The 18,089-nt window shown below is 59.4% G+C and overlaps 2 protein-coding genes across 5 annotated transcripts; both read left to right on the top strand.

The window, feature by feature from the left end:
- The first annotated feature begins 471 nt into the window (after nt 1–471).
- Nucleotides 472–10,040, top strand: LOC141577525 (endoplasmic reticulum mannosyl-oligosaccharide 1,2-alpha-mannosidase-like). Of its 3 annotated transcripts, none has more exons than XM_074362729.1 (7): nt 472–617; nt 2,494–2,602; nt 3,267–3,379; nt 5,013–5,149; nt 5,411–5,520; nt 6,095–6,280; nt 7,219–10,040. In XM_074362729.1, the coding sequence occupies exons 1-7, from the start codon at nt 573–575 to the stop codon at nt 7,341–7,343; spliced, it is 825 nt and encodes a 274-aa protein (XP_074218830.1). In that variant the 5' UTR covers nt 472–572; the 3' UTR covers nt 7,344–10,040. The 3 variants fall into 3 exon arrangements, with proteins under 3 accessions (XP_074218830.1, XP_074218829.1, XP_074218828.1); XM_074362728.1 differs by having other exon boundaries at nt 529–668; nt 5,016–5,149; XM_074362727.1 differs by having other exon boundaries at nt 541–668.
- A 3,948-nt stretch (nt 10,041–13,988) lies between these two features.
- Nucleotides 13,989–17,739, top strand: DPP7 (dipeptidyl peptidase 7). Of its 2 annotated transcripts, none has more exons than XM_074362726.1 (13): nt 13,989–14,143; nt 14,214–14,327; nt 14,415–14,554; nt 14,644–14,807; nt 15,052–15,187; nt 15,258–15,339; nt 15,438–15,604; nt 15,801–15,861; nt 16,272–16,390; nt 16,519–16,643; nt 16,799–16,863; nt 17,181–17,251; nt 17,359–17,739. In XM_074362726.1, exons 1-13 carry the CDS (start codon nt 14,056–14,058, stop codon nt 17,479–17,481), a joined length of 1,455 nt encoding a protein of 484 aa, XP_074218827.1. In that variant the 5' UTR covers nt 13,989–14,055; the 3' UTR covers nt 17,482–17,739. The 2 variants fall into 2 exon arrangements, with proteins under 2 accessions (XP_074218827.1, XP_074218826.1); XM_074362725.1 differs by having other exon boundaries at nt 16,487–16,643.
- The last annotated feature ends 350 nt before the right edge of the window (nt 17,740–18,089 follow it).

The raw sequence follows: 18,089 nt of genomic DNA, 5'->3' as shown, positions 1-18,089 counted from the left end.
TTTTTAATCTATTAATAGTTTTTCTTTTTAAACGGAGGTACTGGGGTCTGAACCCAGGACGTCATGCATGCTAATCATGTGCTCTACCACTTGAGCTATACCCTCCCCTTCGACTCCATTTTAAATAAGGTTTTATTAGTTTTCACAGGTCCAGTGGATGAAAACTCCCAGAGCGCGTCTGTCCAACTCAGCGGGCGGCCTCAGCGAGAGGACTGATGGCCGGGAACCCTCCTCAAATCTGCCTGGTGTAGGGGCGGGTGGAGCCCCGGGTCCGGGGGCGCAGAGGCTCCCTGCCAGCCTGGCGGAGCGGCGGGAGACCTGCCCGCGCGGAAGCCGCGCGCTTCTGTTGCCATGGCCGCCGCGCGCTTCTGTTGCCATGGCCACCGCCCAGCTCGGAGGAGGCCTGCGCAGGCGCAGAACGGCGCCCCAGGTCCCATCCCTGCGCGTGCGCGCTGCGCTCGCGGAGGCCGGTCGTGGAGGGCGCGGCGCTAAACCGCCGGGAGCGGCGTTAGGCCAGCGAGCTCCGCGCCTGCTCCGAGCCGGCCTCCGGACCCCCGAGGGCCGTCCGGGCCATGTATCCGCCCCCCGCGCCGCGTGGGGACTGCTTCGCGCTGAGGGTGAGCCCCGGCCGCAGCTCTGAGCGCGGCAGCGGCTGGCGGCGCCGCTCGGTGAGGGCTGGCGGCCGGGACTGCGGGGCCGCGCGGCGCGGGCGGGAGGCCGTCGCGGTTCCCGGCCGGGCCGAGCCTGCGCCGGTGCCTCGGGGAGGACGTAGGAGCCCCTGGCGTCCAGGGCTCGGCCGCGGCGGCGACAGCCGGGCCGAGACGCCTGGGACCCAGCCTCGGACGAGGTCGTCTGGGACGCGATGAGACGGCTGAGGCCGGCGCTGTCACACTGTCGCCTGAGCACGGACGACGCGGCCGCCTGCCGCCAGCAAGGGGCCCCAATAAGAGGCTTACCCCCCCTCCTGCGGGGGTCCAGCCCCTCCTCCCGCGGGGGTCCAGTCCCCCCTCCTGCCGGGGTCCAGCCCCTCCTCCCGCGGGGGTCCAGTCCCCCCTCCTGCCGGGGTCCAGCCCCTCCTCCCGCGGGGGTCCAGTCCCCCCTCCTGCCGGGGTCCAGCCCCTCCTCCCGCGGGGTCCAGCCCTTTCTCCTGCGGGGGTCCAGTCCGTCCTCCTGCCCGGGTCCAGTCCCTCCTCCCGTGGGGCGTGTTCTCAGCGGTGCCCGGGAGTCACTAGCCTGGCCTGTTCCTCACAGAAGGGCTTCACAGAGGGAGGTTCATGGCCTTGGACACAACCCTCAGACGGACCGTCTGAAGGCTCTCGTGCCCCTGCGTGCCCGAGGTGGTCCCTGCCCTTGGCCCGGAAGTCAGTCCAGGCTGAGCGGACATCTGGTGTTCCATTCACACTGCAGCATTGCTGTGTGTGTGTCTGTGTGTTTGTTCCTAGGAGTAAGCCCCTCAGTGGTGTTTTAGTAATCTGATTAAATTTCTGTTTCAACTTGGTGCAGTTTTATTCTGGTCTCTAACATCTGTTTACTGATGGTTTGTCTGCCTCTCGGCTTTCTAATGTCTTCAACATTGTCTATCAGACCGTCCTCATGCTGGCCTCTAGAGCTAAGACATTCAGAAGGTTTCTTCTCAATCTTGTTTCCTCTGGACAAACTTTGCCCCAGTCACCGTTTTAAGCTTTATACAGACTTCTTCCTCTGGCCTGGATTTACATCCTGAGAGGTGATTTTCTTTTACGTCTGTCTAGAATCAGGAGATTTTGGTCTGGCTACTGAGAGGTGACAAAAAACACAAACAAATCTCCCTTACCTTCATTCTGTGATTTCGGACTCCATGGTCTCATAGTAGTTAAGGAGAAGCACAACTCCCACGCCCTTTTTCCTGGGCGCCCAACAGGCCCCTTCTGGTTCATAAGTTTCCATTATATCACTGATCCCAAATTTAAGTTGTGAAAATTGTACTTGAACTCACCTCAATAAATTGTGTTTCCTGACGGCACTGTGGTCCTATTTTAAGACCTAATGGGTCAAGAATATCCAGCGGCCACAACCATAGTCAGTTAGTTTTCAATTTGCGTTGCACAAAGCCTTTAATGAGACACGAGAAACTTGTACATTTTCAGGGGAGAGGAGGTGGGGGCCACTGGTCCCGCTGTCCCGGGTCTCGGGCTGCGGGACGGAGGCCCAGCACATCTCGGCAGAGGCAAGGCCCGCCCGGCCTGAGCCGGGACACGAGAGTTGCCCGTCTTTAATGCCCATGCGTGGGGCGGAAGCGCTTCCGACGTGTGTTTTCGTTCGCATCGCGCCACCAGTGCCGTGTGTCAGCTGCAGTGTGGTCCCTGCTGAGACGGAGCTTCCCCCAGTTCAAAACCAACAGGGCTCCTCACTGGACCTTCTGAATTCCTCCTCGTCCTCACGGAGTTTGTCACAGTTGAGGTTTCCCGTTGTGTTACTGTCGGTAAACAGCGTCGTTCTCTGCCCGTCTCTCAGAAATGGAAGCAGCTGTCCAGGTTTCAGCGGAACGCCATCCTCTTCCTGCTGGCCTTTCTGATGCTCTGTGGCCTCCTGACCTACGTCAGCACGTCTGACCAGTGGCCAGGTACCCGCGGCACCCTCCTGACAGGACAGCTGAGGGGGCTGGGGGTGACTAGGCAGTAGCGCAGCGACCTCGCAGCTGCAGGAGGGGGACCTCACAGACTGGCAGGAAATGGAAATGGAGAGACAGGCCGAGAGCGTCCCCAGCACCTGGCTGCAACGTGGGGGTCACTTTGAGGCCGGCTGGCTGTTTCCCAGGCGTCTGGTTAAGCGCTGGCACCTGCTCCTCCGTCTCACGGTGAGATGCAGGTCCTGAGGGTTCCGGGAACGTCCTCACGCGTGCTGCCGGGCGCTGGGGACGGAGCGGGCAGGGTGCCGGCACACACGCGGAGGACCCCTCCCGAGCTCCTCTGAACTTGCTCTGGAGGAGGAAAACTAAAGGCCCTGTGGGTGCTCGAGCAGACTGCCCGCTTGCCACCATCCATACGTGCTGAGACCGAAACTGCGAGGGGAGTGTTGTGTGCTGTGGGGTGGGCGTCGGGACCGCCAGGCGCTTTGGGAAAGGTTGGATTCCCTTTGGCCATTCTTGGCTTCCTTTGGCGCCTCTTCTGAGGTCCCCCACGTCCTTGTGCAGGGAGTAACACGTGTGTGGACGTTGTCCTCGGCGTGCTCTGAACCTCCTGCAGGCCTCGTGGCGGATTTGAGATAAAACAGGTTCTCTTGTTCAGCCGAGAACAGGTCGGCGGAAGGGCAGAGGATGAGACCAGCAAACCCACCGGTCCTGCCAGCCCCTCAGAAAGCAGACGCTCACCCAGAAACCTTCCCGGGGCTCTCACCGCAGGTACTTTGAATGCACTGTGTGTGGAGTTGTAAGCGGGTCCGTTCCGGAAGCACTTCAGAGCAGTACGTGCTGTTTCAGGCAGACTGGGGAGAACTCTTTTTCTCCCGTCTGTTGCAGGCTTTAACCTCACCCTCCTTGCTCAGGGCTGGTCGGACAAGTGGTAGCAGGGAAAGGAGGAGGGATGTTCTTTGCTCGTCTTACTTGCACACCTGCCGGGCCGGACCCCGGCAGGGTGTGAACAAAACCCATCCCTTCTCTCTGGGAGGTCCTGGCCCGGGCTGTGCCCGGACGGAGGTGTGGGGGCCCCGAGGGTCAGAGTTGCGTCCTGGGATACAGGTTTGGGAGTGCTCAGGTGCAGGGGTGCGTGGCGTCCACAAAGGCTGGAGGAAAGGGCCAGGCCTAGCTCTGCGGCAGCTCCACGCGTGCAGTGCAGGGTGTGGAGACTAGAGGGCACCAAGGTCAGCCAGAGAGCCAGGGAAGGACCCCTCCAAAGGCAGGTGGCTCGGGGGCTGGCCTTGGAGAACTGGGAGCTGTGCACCTGGGGAGCCTCCCCTGCTGGCTGGGTGCCGGGGCCGCCAGGAGGGGATCCGGGCCAGGTGCTGGCTCACACCCTGCAGGGCTGCCCTGGGGAGAGCCAGGAGGCCGCTCTCCCGTGTCTGGCGTGAGGGCCTGTGGAAAAGGCCAGATTTCTCCCCTCGAGAGCCCACATGCATTCTGTCCCTCCTGCGGCCGCGCTGTCGCACGCTGACCTTCACGGTCGTGTGAAAGCACAAGGTGGCGCGTTTCCCCAACTGAAAGACACACGTCCACACCTCGATGTCCATGAGCCGGGCGCTGGTGTCCAGGAGGGGCGTGGACGTGACGGGGTGAGTGTGTGCCTCTTCCCTGGCCCAAGTCCCCTTGGGCACGCTGGGCTTCTGGAGGCCACCTTCTTAGACCTTCTGTCGCCCGGACCCCAGCACTCGTCCAGGCCTACTTTGGCCGCAGTGCTTTGTCTCGGCCAGGCCCCCTTCTCTTGGCCCAGGGGCCCCAGCTCCTGGGGTTTGAATCTTTGCAAGGAAGATGTCTTCACAGACCCTCTCCCGAGGCTGCCACAGATCCCGAAGAGCAAGGGTTTTCCGCTCACAAGCAGGCGATCCTCTCTCCCCGGAGCAGTGGCCGAGCACACCCACTGGTGGGGACTGGCTGCGCCAGGATGGGGGCTGCTCCCCGCACGGCGCTTTGCCGCTGCCCGGCCACCCCGCCACAGCACTCCGAGGACCAAGCTGGGGAGCCCCAGACGCAGGCCAGCGACAGCATTCTCTGCGGCTCCGCCCGTGGGGACACGGTGGTTCTACCCCTTCTTGGCCACCCTTAGGGTCTGACGCCTGTAAACGTCCAGGCCAGGGCTGGCCCGCTGGCCCGGGCTGTCCTCGCCCGTCGGCAAAGCTTCCGTCCGGGTACCCAGAGCTCCCCGCAAATCTGCACATCGCAGGAGAAGTGAAAAGACCTTCCCCTGGGACAGCACAGCCGCACAGCCGGCCCACGGCACTCCGCGCGGCGGGGTCTGGCCGCAGAGAGCGCCCCCGGGGGAAAAGGACAGCAGCTCCTCGGCAGGTGCGCCCTTTCAGGAGTGACTCTTGTTTTTGTCCAGAAGCTTCCAAGGCATTTCCGACGGGGACCACCCAACCTGCAGATCAGAGCCCCCGACAGAACTTTCAAGGACAGGGGGCAGGATGAGGCCGAGAGGAGGGCAGAGGCGGTGGACGAAAAGGGGCAGAGAACCATCAGGTACGCGGGCAGACGGGTCTGAACGTGAGCAACCAGGAGGCTGGCCTCTTTGCTGTTTGCTTTTCTGAAAAACAGGGAGAACCCGCGTGACGTCTGCCGTGTGTTCTCCTTTGAGGCAGACAGTCTGCGCCCGGTGAGGCAGGGCCCCGCCTCCTCGCGGTTCTGCCGCGTGGAGGGCACGTGGGAGCCTGAGTTGGGCAGCGACCGCGGGGCATTTGCCCCCTTGAGCTGCTCTGAATGCTTTTCCTTCTCTCCTCCTAGCTGGAGGGGAGCAGTGATGGAGCCAGAGCAGGGCAGCGAGCTCCCTTCTAGGAAGGCAGAGGGCCCCCCCAGGCCTTCCCCGCAGGCCCTCGGGATTCAGAACCCGCCAGGTAAGGTCCCGCCTGCGCCCTCCCGGGCCTCACCTGGGCATCTGGACAGAGGTGGGGTGTGGACACGCAGAGGCGCCGCGGGGCGGGCGGTGCAGCGCCTGCTGTGCCTCCGGGCGCTGCTCAGCCTGGGACACCCGGGGGGCCCGGCGTCGGGGGCCAGGCATGCACTAGAGCGCTAGTGAGGACACGTGGGTCCTGGACGGTCTGTCATCCCGCGTCCAGCCCTGCAGCCATGGGAGGGATGCTCTCAGGTGTTCTCGTCCGGGTCACCGGCACCTGTCACGTTGGACGTCCTCACAGCCACTTCGCGCAGCACAGCTGCCTTGCTTCCAGGGCTTCGGTTACCTTTGCTCCCTGAGTGTCCCGGTGCCCCGGAGGGTCACCCCTGCCAGGCCCCTGGTGCAGGTGGACGGCCGGGCTTGGCGGCCAGGTCTGGCACTGAGCGTCCTGGCCTTCACTGCGGTCCCCTGCTTCCTGTGGCCTGGACAGTGTCCCCCCATCTGCGTCGCTCGCTGTGGGACCAGAGCAGCTGGTCTCAGTGCTGACTGGTCCTCACAGCCGGCTTACCCCCCAGCATCCCCCAAGGAGCGCCAGAAGGCCGTGATCGACGCCTTCCGCCACGCGTGGGCCGGGTACCGCAAGTTCGCCTGGGGCCACGACGAGCTGAGGCCCGTGTCCAGGTCCTTCAGTGAGTGGTTCGGCCTCGGCCTCACGCTGATCGACGCCCTGGACACCATGTGGATCTTGGGTCTGAAGAAAGGTATCTCTCATGTCTACCGTGCAGCCAGGTCCCCGTGGGTGACCCTCGGGCCATGGGCCAGCCTTGCCCAGGAGATCTAAGTGGCGCTCTTCCCTTCTGGACCGCACATCCCCCCTTCCTGGGTGCCAGGAGTGGACGTGCTGGCCATGGGCAATTCCTTTGTCCCCTTACGTCCAGGCGTCCAGGGCTGGCTCAGGACAGGTGTCCCTTCTGGCCCCTGGAGGGCCGAATGTGGGCCCTGGATGTTTCTGTTGCATCGGAGGGGCCTTGTGGTTCGGGGGGTGACCCGTGACCCGACGCAGCCACTGGCGCCCCAAGTCTTCCCCGACACCGCTATTATGCCACAGGGATTGGGTTACATGAAGATAATGTGTCTCTAGGTGCAAATGACCCAGGGGCAGGGGGCCAGCATGTGTGGCGAGGGTCCCTGCAGGGGCCTGAGGTGCACGGAGCGTGTCCCTCCTGGGTCCTCTGAGTGGCCTGCACAGCACGTTTGCACCTGGGGTGACCTCTGGGCTGCTGCTCTCCAGGACGGCTGCCATGACCATGGCGCCACCCGCACTGTGCTCAGGCCCGGCCGACCGTCTCACAGGTGGGGCCACGGCTCAGAGGTCACTTGACCCTTGCCCTGTGGCATGTGAGGCCGTGCAGTCTACTCCCATCACGTGACCTCAAGGCCTTTGCAAGACCTCCAAGGCCCTTTCCATCTGGTCACTTGAGGGCTGCTGGCATCCCCCAGGGGCGTCCAGAGGAACGCTGGCTGACCACCAGGGCGGCAAGTTCTCCTATGCGCCCTGGTGATCTCCCCATTCCAGTCCCTGCCCTGGGGGACTGTGTGTGCTGCGGTGGGAAGGGGCCTTCAGAGGGTGCCTCTGGCTGGCCGCCCTCGAGAGGGCCGAGCCCGCAGTCCTGATGCTGAGGCCTGGGCTCTCGTGCAGATCCCCTCGGGCGGCTACTCCTCCATCAGCAATGTGCAGGACCCCAGCAATCCCCAGCCCAGGGACAAGATGGAGAGCTTCTTTCTGGGGGAGACGCTCAAGTACCTGTACCTGCTCTTCTCTGACGACCCAAACCTGCTCAGCCTGGACACCTACGTGTTCAACACCGAGGCTCACCCCCTGCCCATCTGGGCCCCCGCCTAGGGCGGGACGACTCCCGAGTGGGCGCTGCCCACGGGCCCACACTTCCTGTCATCAGGACCCTGACCCTGACCTTGGCTGTGCCATGTCCGCCCAGCTGGCTGGACGTGCTCCAGGCCGGATTGACGGCAGCGGCCTCGTGGGCGACAGGGCCGGGACGTGTTGGGGCCCCGTAGGTGCTCGGGGTGGCCGCTGGGCCCGGCTCCTCGCCTGGTTCTCATCAGGACACCGTCAGGAACAGACAGGAGTAAATGAGCGCTGTGATTCGGGGAGGCCCTGCCCACCCGGGAGCCTTCTTCCTTCTCCTGAGAGAATCGAATTCTGACTGCATTCCTGAGGCCCGTCTGTCCTCCTCCCGGCCGTGCAAGGGCTTTGTGGGTGTCCTGGGGCCTCTGTCACCCGGGGCTACTCTGGCTCCCTGGAGCCCAGGATGTGATCAGAGGCCGGAGCCGAGGGGACAGCCGGGTGCAGCTCAGCCTGGGGTCTCAGAGCCTGTGGACACGCCCTGACCTGAGGGTCTGGGGGCATCTGTGACCTGGGGATATGGGCTCCTGGCTGGCTGTGGTGTTTACACGTTGGACTCAGGGATCCTCCCACTGCCCTGCTCGGGCTGGAAGGGGCTGGGCAGGCAAGTCACCTGCTCCCAGGCCAGCCCAATAGATGGACTTTCAGTCGGGATAAAAGTACATTTGCTCTAACTGTGATATTTCCCATGTTGGTAAGCAGATCTCCGTTATTGTGAAATGTCTGGGTATAGATTGAGAGACTGGAGTTGCTGTCACATCTCCAACTCTAGTCCTCTGATAGTCATATTTCCATCCAGGACAATCTTGCTATCTTCAGTCCTTAAGTTAATTCCACCTACAGCTTTCCTTTTGTCATGTCAGGTTACATATTTAGTTTTGGAATAGGTGGTGGCATCTTATCCAGCTTACCACAAAACCAGACAGGAAAGGGGTGTAGCTAATGATGGAACAAAAGTTAATGCAATACGGAACTTAGGTATAATGGAAAGACCAGCAAAGCCAAAGAAGAGGGAAGGTTGTCATCCACAAGGCAGAGTAGGCAGCTCCAAGCTTTCATTCCCACATAAACATTTAAAAAAAAAAATCAGAACCATCAAAACCATATTTCAACAGCAGCAACAACAGAATCACTGGGAAAATTTAAAAAACAGGAAAGTATGGTCCACTCAAAGGAACAAAATATTGATAGCCACCATCCCTGAAGAACTGCAGACATCAGAATTATTACAAAAAGATATTAAGAGAACTCTCTTTACAATGCTAACAAGAGCTCAAAGAAAACATGCACATGGAAGGAAAGGCAATCATAAAAAATAACATATGAACAAAATGAGAGTATCAATAAGGAGGAATTATTAAAAGAAAACAAAGTCTCATACTGAAAAGTACAGTAACTAAAATGAAAACTTCATTAGGGGGCTCAGTAGCAGGTTTGAGCAGCCAGAAGAAAGAATGAGCAAAGGTGGAGGCAGGACTATTGAAACTAATGTGAAGACAGAAAGAAAGAGTGGAGAACAGCGCACAGAGACCAGGGGACCTCTGGGATCCTATCCTAAGCAGGTCTCACGTGTGCATTATACTAGTCTCAGAGAAGAGAGAAGAGGGCAAAAAGAATATTTGAAAAAATATTGTTTAAAACGCCTCCAATTTGATGAAAGATATGAACCTATAAATTCAAGAAGCTCAATGATTTCCAAGTAGGATCAACTCAAAGAGACCCACACCAAGATACTTTAATAATCAAATTGTTGAAAGACAGACAGAATCTTGAAAATAGCACGGGAGAATTACTTGTTATGTACAAGCAGTCTTCAGTAAGATAACATAATTTCTCACCAAAAAACGATAGAAGCCAGAAGACAATGGGATGATATACATAAACTGATAGGGGGAAAAGTTGTCAGCAAAGAACTCTCTATCTGGCCAAAATGACCTTCAAAAATGTGGGAGAATTTGAGGCATTCCCAGATAAACAAAAGCTGAGAGTTTGTTGCCACCAGATCTGCCCTGCCAGAAATGCTAAACGGAGTCCTTCAGATTGAGATAAGAGGACCTGAGACAGCACCTCGAAGACATGGGGAGACATTAAGATCTCTGTTAAAGGGAAATCCATGGGTAAGTGGAAGCACTAGCAGTATTGTATTTTTGGTTGTGACTCAACTTTTTATTTACTACCAGACTTCAAAGACAAATGCATAACAATGATTACAAATGTATGTCATTGTGCGTGTAATGTACAAACATGTAATATGTGATGGCAGTAACACAAAGAGGAAAGGATGGAGCTGTTTAGAAGCATAGTTTATGTATGTTATTGAGGGAAGTCGTCCATTGAAGTAGATTATTATAAGTTTACAATGCTAAATGTAATCTCCATGGTAACCCAGAGGAAAAATATGTAGAAGCTGTGTACAAAAGAATCTACAAGAAAGCTACCAGGGCTAATAAATTCAGGAAAGTGGCAAGGTACTGGATCAACCAACAAAATCAGTCCTGTTCCTATGCACCTGCAATGACCAATCCAAAAGGAAGTTAAGAAAGCAATTCCATTTAAAATAGCATCTAAAAGAATAAAATGACCAGAAATAAATTCAACCAGGGAGGTGTTTAATGTGTACTGACAGCTGCAGAACATTGCTGAAAGAAAGGAGACACAAATGAGTGGGAAGATACCCTTCTTTCATGAGTGGGAAGACTTGACTTTAAGAGGTCAGTACCGCCCTAAGTCACCTGCCAGTTCAGTGCAATCCCTATCAGAATTCCAGCAGTATTTTTTTTGCAGAAATTGAAAAGTCAATCCCCAATTTCACATGGAATAACTGCAAGGGGTGGAGCCTGAATCGCCAAAAGTTGGAAGACACACATTTCCCAATTTTAAAACATCCTACAAAGGCACAGCATTCAAAACGGGACCCAAGTAAGGGTCTAGAAATAAACTTGTATATCTGCGGCCAGTTGGTTTTCGCAAGGGTAGTAAGTCTATTCCATGGAGGAAATAATTCGTCTTCAACAAATGATGTTGGGAAAACTGGATTTCCACATGCAAAGAATGAAGTTAGACCCCTGCTTCGCACCACATACAAAAAGTTAACTCAAAATGGATCAGTGACCTAAACGTTAGAGCTAAAAGCATAAAAGCCCTATAAACAAAGCATACAGGTTAATCTTCATAAGCTTGGACATGACAATGGATTCTTAGATAAAACGCCAAAGCACAAGCAATGAAAGACACAGACGAGTTGAATTTCATCAGAATAAAAATTTTTGTGCACCGAAGGACACTAACAAGCGTGAAAAGGCAACCCTTGGAAGGGGAGAAAATATTTGCAAACTACATACCTGTGCGAGTTTAACCATCAGAATATATACATACGTGTATACGTAGAGCATTCCTCTGTATTGATGTACAGGCAGTTTACAATGTTGTGTCAATATCTGGTGGACAGCTGATGTTTCGGTCATACATACCAGAATATATTTTTTAAAACTTCTAAAACTCAATAACGAAAGCAAACAAAACCTTTTGAAACACATCGAAAACAAACAAACCCAAATTCTGCAACTAAAAACCCTCCTAAAACTCAGCAGTGCATAAACAAAGAATGAAAACACGTTCCACAGCGCCACAAGGGAACCTCATGCGTTACGTATAACGTAGCACCCACACACACGAATGTGGACATGCGGCTGCAAGGTGCTACACGGGTCGGAGCTGCGGGCACCGGGACCTGCCTGGGGACAGCCCTTGGCCAGTCAAGAATAGGCAAAGGGCCTGAGCAGATATTTTTCCAAAGAAGATTGATAAATGTTCAATAAGCACATGAAAAGCTGCCCAACATCGCTGATCATCAGGAAAACGCAGATCAAAATCCCGAGGGACCGCCTCACCCTCATGGCAATGGCTGCTCTTAAACGGGAAACAAGGGCTCGGTGAGGCTGTGGAGACACTGGAACCTCTGTGCACTGCTGGCTGGAATGCAAAATGGTGCAGCCACAGTGGAAAAAGTTCGGCAGTTTCTCAAAAAAGGAAACAGAATTACCATATGGTCCTGCAGTCCCGCTTCTGCGTATATACTTGCCAAAAATTGAAAGCAGGGTCTTGAAGAGGTGCCCGTACACCCAGGCTCACAGCAGCACTGTTAACAATAGCCAAAAGGGGGAAACGCCCCACGTGTCCACTGATGGGGGAATGGACGTGCATGGGGTGGTCCACCCGTGCAACGGGATGTTACCTGCCTTTAAAAAGGGGGGATGTCCTGACACGCACCACGACACGAACGGACCTTGAAGACCTTAGGCTCAGTGAAACCAGCCAGACACAGACAGACAAGTTCTGTGGGATTCCACTCATATGAGGTACCTAGAGTAGGCAAACTCATAGAGACAGAGAGGACAGTAGGGGCCACCCAGGCTGGGGGAGGGGAATTGGGAGTTGCGGCTCAGTGAGTGAAGAGCTTCTGTGATGGAAGATGAGATCGTTTTAGAACTAGGTAATAACGAGGGTGTGGATGTTGTTGAATCCAGTGAACGTGAACGTGGTAAAGGGGTGTCAGTTCACACACACCCGAGAGCGTGGCCACAAGTGGAGGTGCCACGTGGGTCAGAGCTGAGCGCCCCGGGACCTGTGTAGGGCCCTCCCGCTCTCCCACCCCCACCCCCCCAAGCCTGCCAGCTTTGAGGTCTGAAAGGGGCAGAATAGGTTGTGACGAGGGTCTGGCTCCCCAAATCTGTGGGCTGTGGAGGCGGAATCAGGCCCCAGCCTTATTCCCAAAGTCAGGGGCCTCAGGCAGCTGGGGGAAGGGCTTCTGGACCCCCAGACATACTGCATGCTCAGGGCCACCAGGTGTGGCAGGACAGTGTCGGAGGGAATCAGAACGCACCTCCATGGGCCTTCCCGGTGCCACCCCAGGCTTGAAGGAGCTGCCTGGAGAGTTTGGAAGGGGAGCATGGTGGGTCGGCGTTGGGGAGTCGGCTCAGGCCCCTGAGCTGAGAGGAGGGGAGGGGAGGGGAGCGGGAGCAGCCAGGAGAGGGGCTGCGAGTCCTTGTGTCTTGTCCTGGCCCCCAGCCTAAAGAGGCCATGGGGGGCTTGCAAGGGCAGCTCTCTCCTCAACACAGAACAGGCATCCCTAGGTGTGGGGACAGGGACACAGGAACAGGGACATAGGGACACGGGAACATGGGAACCTGGGGACACAGGGGTGGGGACACGGGGGCACAGGGACACAGGGACAGGGGCACAGGGCTGGGGACATGGGGATGGGGACATAGGGACATGGAGACATACGGACGGGGACATGGGGATGGGCACACAGGGATGGGGACACGAGGCCATGGGAGACACAGGGCCACAGGGACGGGGCCACAGGGACAGGGCCATGGGGGGATGGGGACACAAGGACGGGGATATGGGATGGGGACACAGGGTCGGGGACATGGGATTTGGCACACAGAGACATGGGAACAGGGGAGACATGGGGAAACAGGGATGGTGGCACAGGGATGGGGACACAGGGACATGGGGACATGGGGACACAGGGACCAAAGGATGGGGATAGAGTCACAGGGCCAGGGACACAGAGACTGTGGGGTGATTGTGGTGTGGCACTGGGTGACCACACCCGTAGGGTGGTGTCACACGATGGACAGTCACTGTCACCCTGCAGATTGCCACAGCAACAGTCCTGGGACAGTGGGAGGGAAAGCCAAAGGGCTGCACACATGGACCACACCCCACTCACCCCCCAGGCTGGCCCAGTTTCCTGATTTCACAGCGCAGTCAGAGCCCAGGGCCCCAGCCCAGCCTGGGCCATCCCAGCACCGGACAGGCCAGGCCTGGACAGAAGCCATGAGTCCTGCTGCCCAAGGACAGTCCTGGGAGTGGGTAGGGGTGACTCCCCTCCCCTCTGCTGCCTAGGGCAGGGCCACCTCCCCCCACCTGCTTTGGGCCTGGCTCACTGCCCACATCCCCAGCAGGACTGGCATGGTGCCCCCTGTGGCCCAGCTGGCCCCTCACCAGGCCCTGGATTACACACGGGGGCAAGGGTTGCCCCTCTGTCCTCTCGGTACTGGCACCTCCTGGGACCCCATCTCACTGAGGAGCCAGGACGGGACTAGCCCGAGGGGGAGGGGAGAGGACCCCAGATCCCAGCCCTGCATCCCAGCCCTCTCACCCGCCAGGAGCTGCCCTAACTCCTGCCTGGGGGTCTCCCGACCACCCGCCTCCTGCCGCAGCCACACCGGCCCTCACTGTCCCTGGGACAGCTGGGGCTCCGTTCTCAGGGCCGCTGACCCTCTTTCAGGGACCCCGCGACCATCCTCAAGGTCAGTCAGAGCCACCCCCGCAGGCAGCCTTCCCAGCCCTGCCCTTGGGAGCGCCCCTCCCCTTTGGCCGCTGGAACCCTCAACCCACTTCACGTGTCCCCATGGAGACAGTCTCCATGGTGACACAAGGGCTGCCCGAAGCTTGAGGACCTGGGCTTAAGGACCTGGAAGCAGGGCAGCTGGAAGAGAAGGAAGGACTAGCGCTGCTCACAGCCCCGCCCAGGCCTTCACGTGAGGGTGTCCCGCCATCACGTGACCTTGCCCACATGACCCGAAGCAAACGGGCAAAATGGACGTGAGCCCCCCGCCCAGGCAGGCCCTGCTCTGGGCCCTGGCCCTGCTGCTGGCGCTGGAGCTGCGCAGCCTGGAGGCCGTGGGTGAGTGCCGACCCGCGGGCCTCCCCTGCCACCCGCGCGTCCCCTGCCCGCTGAGCGTCCTGCCCTCCAGTCCACAGAGACGCAGACCCTGGCTTTCGGGAGGCCTACTTTGAGCAGCTCCTGGACCATTTCAACTTCGAGAGGTTTGGGAACAAGACCTTCCTCCAGCGGTTCCTAGTGTCAGGTGAGGTCACCCTGGGGACCGTTCCTGGTGACCGGTGAGACCCGGGGCGCCCCACACCTCACCCGGCCCCTTGCCTCTACCTGACAGAGAAGTTCTGGAAAAGGGGCGAGGGGCCCATATTCTTCTACACGGGCAACGAGGGGGACGTGTGGTCCTTCGCCAACAACTCAGGGTTCATCTTGGAGCTGGCGGCGCAGCAGGCAGCCCTTGTCGTTTTTGCGGAGCACGTGGGTACCCGCCGCGGCGGGGCCGGGGTGGGGGCGGCGCGGGGCCGGTGGGGGCGCGGGACCAGTGTCTGCCGGTCGCTTGCCCGCAGCGGTACTACGGAAAGTCACTCCCGTTCGGGGAGCGGTCCACGTGGCGCGGGTACACGGAGCTGCTGACGGTGGAGCAGGCCCTGGCCGACTTCGCAGGGCTGCTCCAGGCGCTGCGGCAGAAGCTTGGGGCCCTGGACGCCCCCGCCATCGCCTTTGGCGGGAGGTGCGTCCTCCTCTCCTTTCTATCCTGGAACAAACGCTTGCTTTTTCTCGGCCAGAATTTCTACGGGCCTTAGAAGTTTCAGGGCCCTTCAGGGGCAAGGAGTTGGGGAGTGGCGGCTCTGAGAAGGGAGAGCAGACTGGGGATGTAGGGGGCGTGTCCCGGCTGAAAGGTCGCCCTCCTGGGGCAGGTGGGCAGGTGCTGCGCGGGTTGGGGGCCGGCGTGCTAACCTTGCGCCCTCGCCCAGCTATGGGGGGATGCTCAGCGCCTACCTGAGGATGAAGTACCCCCACCTCGTGGCGGGGGCGCTGGCGGCAAGCGCACCTGTCATCGCAGCGGCAGGCCTCGGTGACCCCTACCAGTTCTTCCGGGATGTCTCAGCGGTAAGTGAGGGCTCGGGGCCCCTGGACAGCCCGGCAGCAGGGCCTGCAGCCACGCCCTCTCTTCCTCCAGGACTTCGAGGGCCAGAGTCCTGAGTGTGCCCAGGCCGCGCGGGATGCCTTCCAGCAGATCAAGGACTTGTTTCTACAGGGAGGTGAGGAGGCAGCCCCCCACCGGCCCCTGCCTCCCTGCCCCACCCCCTGACCCAGAGCCTGCAGCCTCCAGAGGCCCTTGTCCCGCCCCTCCTGCCAGACTATGACACGGTCAGCCAAGAGTTTGGCACCTGCCAGCTGCTCTCTGGCTCAAAGGACCTACTGCAGCTCTTTGGGTTCGCCCGGAATGCCTTCACCCTGCTGGCCATGATGGACTACCCATACCCCACCGACTTCATGGGGCATCTTCCTGCCAACCCCGTCAAGGCGAGGCGCCCGCTCCCGGCTGGCTGGAATCAGGGGAAGGCAGTGTCCCATGGACAGGGAAGGGGTGGTCAGTGCTGGCCAGCTTGAGGGCCTTGCACCTACTCTGCCACCTGGGAGCAGGGAAGGGTGAGCTGGGGAGGGGGCTGCATGTCTCAAGTGGGGGTCACCGGCTGAGGCACTCTTCTGGCAACCCCAGGTCGGCTGTGAGCGGCTGCTGAGCAAAAGCCAGAGGATCAAGGGGCTCCGTGAGCTGGCTGGTGCGTCTGCCCACCTTCCCAGGCTGCTGCCCTGTGAGGGGCCCGACGGTGGTGGTGGGCTGAGGAGTGAGGCCCAGTGAGGGCTGCATGGGGGCAGGGCACACAGAGGCCTCCACTTGGCCCCTGGGGAGGAAGTGGCCATTCCCTTCCTGGCCCAGCCTGGGAGCGGGGCTCCAAGGGCCCTCTGCAGTCCCCAGTTGCAAAGGGCGGCACGCCCTGCTGGGTGGGGGAACATCGAGTGGGCTGCCCAGCTGCCCTCAGCAGCCAGGACAGGAGCTGATAGCCCAGACCCCAGGCACCCCACTCCTCACTGGGCCCATGGGACCCCAGAGCTCCCAACACCTGCAGGAACCCTCCAAGGGGACAGGGTGGGTGTCCAGGCACCTGGCCCCAGCACACCTCTCCCCCAGGGCTGGTGTACAACTCCTCAGGCCTGGTGCCCTGCTATGACATCTACCTGCAGTACCAGGCCTGTGCGGACCCCACAGGCTGTGGCTTGGGTCCCAATGCCAAGGCCTGGGACTACCAGGTATGGGGGTGCTGGGGGCCTGCGACTTCCGGGTATGGGGGTGCTTAGTGAGATGGACCACCCCATCGACTTGACCATGGTGTGGGTGTCCCACAGGCTTGTACTGAGATCAGCTTGACGTTTTCCAGCAACAACGTGTCAGACATCTTCCCCGACCTGCCGTTCACCGAGGCCCTCCGCCAGCAGTACTGCCTGGACACGTGGGGCGTGTGGCCCCGGCAGGACTGGCTGCAGACCAGCTTCGGGGGGGGCGGTGAGGCTCGAGGCGGGGGTTGGGGCAGCATCCCTCCCTCTGCACTGGGCTGGCTCTGCTCCCTCCCACTCCTGGGATACAGCTGGGGTCTGATCTGGCCCCTGGACCAGAGATTTGGGGGCTGCGCCTGGTCCCCACCACCCTTGCTCTTTTAGATCTTACAGCCGCCAGCAGCATCATCTTCTCCAACGGCGACCTGGACCCCTGGGCAGGGGGTGGGGTGAGTCACGCCAGGCGGCCCCCGGCCCCACTGCCGTGTGGGCCCCAGCACTCTGGGCTCTGTAGCTCCTTCATGTACTGTTCCGGTCGTCATTGTTTCCTCCCCTCCCTCTGTTTTGGTTCTCTTCTTAACCTCTGATGGTGACCTTGCATCTGACTCATTAACCTTAGCCTTTCCTTTCTAACGGGACTTTTCCAGGCTATACAGCCACCTCAGTGCACCCTGAAAGCTGGGCTGTGTAGCCATCAGGTTATGCTGGGAGGGCTGAGGGTGAGCGCACACTGCACTCCTGACATGAGTCTCCTTCATTGACACAGATCCAGAGCAACCTGAGCTCGTCGGTCCTCGCCATCACCATCCAAGGGGGAGCACACCACCTGGACCTCAGGTACAGCCCTGCTTTGGGAGGGGTGCAGCTCCTGGCCTGGGCCGATGGCTGGTCACGGGCGAGGGTAGTATGAGTCTCGCTGAGTGCCCCCCACACCTGCTCCTCAGAACACCCCACCCAGAGGACCCGGAATCTGTGGTGGAGGCGCGCAAGCTGGAGGCCACCCTCATTGGCAAGTGGGTGGAGGCGGCCAGGCAAGAGTGGCGACTGGCACAGCACACGGGGCCTAGAGGCTGAGGGGCGCTCCCGCAGTGGGGCCAGAGAAGCCTTGCCCAGAGCAGCAGTCTGGGGAGAGAAGCCATGGCCCACCTTCCTAAACCCAGAGCTCAGCCCAGGGTGGGCAGGCCCTTGCCCGAGGGAGAGGCTGAACACTGGCAGCCTGGCAAGCATGTCCTGTCCTGGCTACGGCCAGGTCAGGAAAGCAGGACACTGAGCACAGACATGTGACCTCCTAAACTCACTGTTGAATAAAGCAGTCCTCAGCTCCACTGCTGGCTGTCTTGGGCAATGGGGACATGGCCTTTCCTGTGGCAGGCGGCTAACAAGGCAGGGCCCCTCTGGGGAGACTGGCTGCCTCCCAGGCTGCCTGCCTGGGGCCAAGCCTGGGCGTGGGCTGGAGAGTCGGCTTCTCAGCAGCCTCAGGCTGCACCCTGCAATAGGACGGGAACCGTCACGGTCAGGAGTCCCACACAGGTGCTGACTGGCTCCTGGCCTGGCAGGGGTAGGGGGTGACCGGGACTACAGGGCACCCCCCCAGCCTGGGGGGCTCTGCAGTGAGCAGCAAGCAGCCACAAGGGCCGGGACTGGAGACCACTGGAGAGACAAGCCACACACACTT

The sequence above is a fragment of the Camelus bactrianus genome, chromosome 4, assembly GCF_048773025.1.
Source record: "Camelus bactrianus isolate YW-2024 breed Bactrian camel chromosome 4, ASM4877302v1, whole genome shotgun sequence".
Taxonomy (NCBI): domain Eukaryota; kingdom Metazoa; phylum Chordata; class Mammalia; order Artiodactyla; family Camelidae; genus Camelus; species Camelus bactrianus.
This window is presented reverse-complemented; position numbering and strand designations above follow the sequence as displayed.